The sequence below is a fragment of the Saimiri boliviensis genome, chromosome 12 (genome assembly GCF_048565385.1).
Source record: "Saimiri boliviensis isolate mSaiBol1 chromosome 12, mSaiBol1.pri, whole genome shotgun sequence".
Lineage (NCBI taxonomy): Eukaryota > Metazoa > Chordata > Mammalia > Primates > Cebidae > Saimiri > Saimiri boliviensis.
Genome location: NC_133460.1, coordinates 76,778,920 through 76,781,489, shown reverse-complemented (window position 1 = coordinate 76,781,489; position 2,570 = coordinate 76,778,920). Strand labels below are relative to the sequence as shown.

General features: G+C 54.9%; 1 protein-coding gene across 1 annotated transcript; it reads left to right on the top strand.

The window, feature by feature from the left end:
* The first annotated feature begins 348 nt into the window (after positions 1-348).
* FGFBP3 (fibroblast growth factor binding protein 3) lies at positions 349-2,079 on the top strand. The gene has a single exon (XM_003922400.4). It carries the CDS (start codon positions 349-351, stop codon positions 1,126-1,128), a length of 780 nt encoding a protein of 259 aa, XP_003922449.2. The 3' UTR covers positions 1,129-2,079.
* Positions 2,080-2,570: the final 491 nt, after the last annotated feature.

The window sequence follows — 2,570 nt, the reverse complement described above, 5'->3', positions numbered from 1 at the left end:
CTTTGGAGAAGGGAGAAAATGAAGGAAGGGGTGGGGAGCAATTATCATGCATGGTTTTGCTATCGTACTTGCAAGGGGAAGAAAATCTCAATGCATACATGGTTTCAAAGTGATTGTTTTGACAATAAGCAGTTTCCCCAGGAAAGCTCCTTACAGGGTCCCCTCGCAGGCTGCAGCTTCCAGAAAGTCTGCAGAAGGGGAGTTGGCAGGTGCAAGTATCTGGGCAAAGTGCTGCGCCTAGCTCAGTTGGTGGCGGTCTCTGCCTCCGTCTGCAGGTCCAGGGAAGGCTCCTTGCCTGGCGCTGCCCGGACTGACGCGGTCGGAGAAGAGCGGAGCGCAGAAACCACGATGAGTCCTCCGAGGCTGCGAGCGTCGCTGTCGCCGTCGCTGCTGCTGCTGCTGAGTGGTTGCCTCCTCGCGGCTGCAAGGAGGGAGAAGGGGGCAGCTGGCAACGTGGTGGAGCCGGTCCCCGGGCCCGCGGGCGGCTCCTCGGGTCGCTTCCTCAGCCCGGAACAGCACGCGTGCAGCTGGCAGCTCTTGCTGCCGGCCCCGGGGGCCACAGCCGGCAGTGAGCTCGCGCTGCGCTGCCAGAGCCCGGACGGGGCGCGCCACTGGTGCGCCTACCGCGGGGAGCCGGAGCGCTGCGCCGCCTACGCCGCTCGTCGCTCGCACTTCTGGAAGCAGGTGCTGGGTGGGCTGCGGAAGAAGCGGAGGCCCTGTCACGACCCCGCGCCGCTCCAGGCCCGCTTGTGCGCGGGCAGCAAGGGCCACGGGGCTGAGCTGCGGCTAGAGCCCCGCGCGTCCCTGCCTGCACGCCCCACCGCCGCAGGATTCGCCCGGAAGCCCAAGCCCGAGGCCGCGAGCCGGAGACGGCCTCGGGAGCGTGCGCCCGGCGCTGCCGCCGGGACACCGCTTCTTCCCCAAAGCGCACCGCCCAAAGAAAAGCCCTCTGAGAGGAAGACCAAAGGGGGCAAGAGAAAGGCGGCCTCGGTCCCCAACGAGGAGCGACCCTTGGGGACCGGGCCCAACCCTGACGGTCTGGACGGGAACGCGGAGCTCACGGAGACCTACTGCGCGGAGAAGTGGCACTCCCTCTGCAACTTCTTTGTCAATTTCTGGAACGGCTGAGGCTGCCTGCCAGCCCAGGGAGGGATGAGGGGGAAGGCGTGGGGAAGGGAAAGAAGCTAAGAGCAGCTTAGACCAGGGGGTACCATGATAGAGAGGAGTCCAGGTTCTAGAATGGGGCAGGGCAGGGTGAGGGTGGGGTGTTTGGGATGAGAGTGTTAAGGGGTATGGAGAATCTCTGGGATAGCAGAGAAATTAAAAATTTTGAAGAGACTCAGTCCTGACTAAGAGTAGGAAAAATAATGGAAACAGAAGTAGGCTTACCTTAAATGTGCAAAACCAGAGACTGGGGAGAGAAATCGATGCAGAGAGAGGCTAAGAATAAGGGGGAGATAGAGTGACTAAAGTGATGTGAGTCCCACGTGGGGAGAGGGATGCAATGTTTATTGTTTAACATTTCTGTTAAATGCAACCATAAGAAATTGACAACCTGAGCCAGGTAGAATCAATGTCTTCTCACCTAACAAGACTGCAGACTTTCTATTATTATTGTTTTTCCTTGAGATGGAGTCTTGCTCTGCTGCCCAGGCTGGAGTGCAGTGGTGCAATCCCGGCTCACTGCAACCTCTGCTCCCTGCAAGGTTCAAGCGATTCTCCTGCCTCAGCCTCTCGAGTAGCTGGGATTACAGGCACCTGTCACTACACCTGTATTTTTAGTAGAGACTGGGTTTCACCATGTTGGTCAGGCTGGTCTCAAACTCCTGACCTCGTGATCCACCCACCTCAGCCTCCCAAAATGCTGGGATTACAGGTGTTAGCCACCGTGCCCGGCCCAAGACTGCAGACGTTTTTCCCCTTTCTGAATTGGTAGGAACTTGGATGCCACGTGGTGGTTATCATAGATAACCTCTATAGGGACAGAAGCCTTACAGGTGGAAACTGGCTCCAAGGGAAGGTTTTCAGAATGATTGCCTTTCCATTCTTTTAGAAGGGCTACTTTTTTTTTTTTTTTTTCTAAGACAAGGTCTGGCTTGCCCAGTCTGGAGTGCAGTGGCTATTCACAGATGCAATCATAGGCACTGCAGTCTCCAACTCCTGGCCTCAAGGGATCCTCACATCTTAGCCTCCAGAATAGCGGGGAATAGCTGGGACTACAAACATGCACTGCTGTACGTGGCTTAGAAGTGCTACTTTATTTTTATTTTTGAGACAGGGAGTCTTGTGTTGTCTGGTCTGAAGTGCAGTGGTGCAACTACGGCTCACTGTAGCTTTGACATTCCAATCTCAAGTGATCCTCCTGCCTCAGCCTCCAGAGTAGCTCTGACTACAGGGGTGTGCCACTAGAAGTGCTACTTTTTAACGAAATGATGACTATGTTCTGAAACTTTCCCATTAACCTTCTGTATTCAGAAGTGAATTGTGGATTTTGAGTACTCCAGTATAAAGTATTCTCTTTATATTTGATAATATTTTTAAAAAGAGCTAAAATGTAAGTATGTGTCTCA

Bases quoted from the DNA above. Each gene is read 5' to 3' on its own strand.
- FGFBP3 (XM_003922400.4), top strand. From the start codon at position 349: ATGAGTCCTCCGAGGCTGCGAGCGTCGCTGTCGCCGTCGCTGCTGCTG.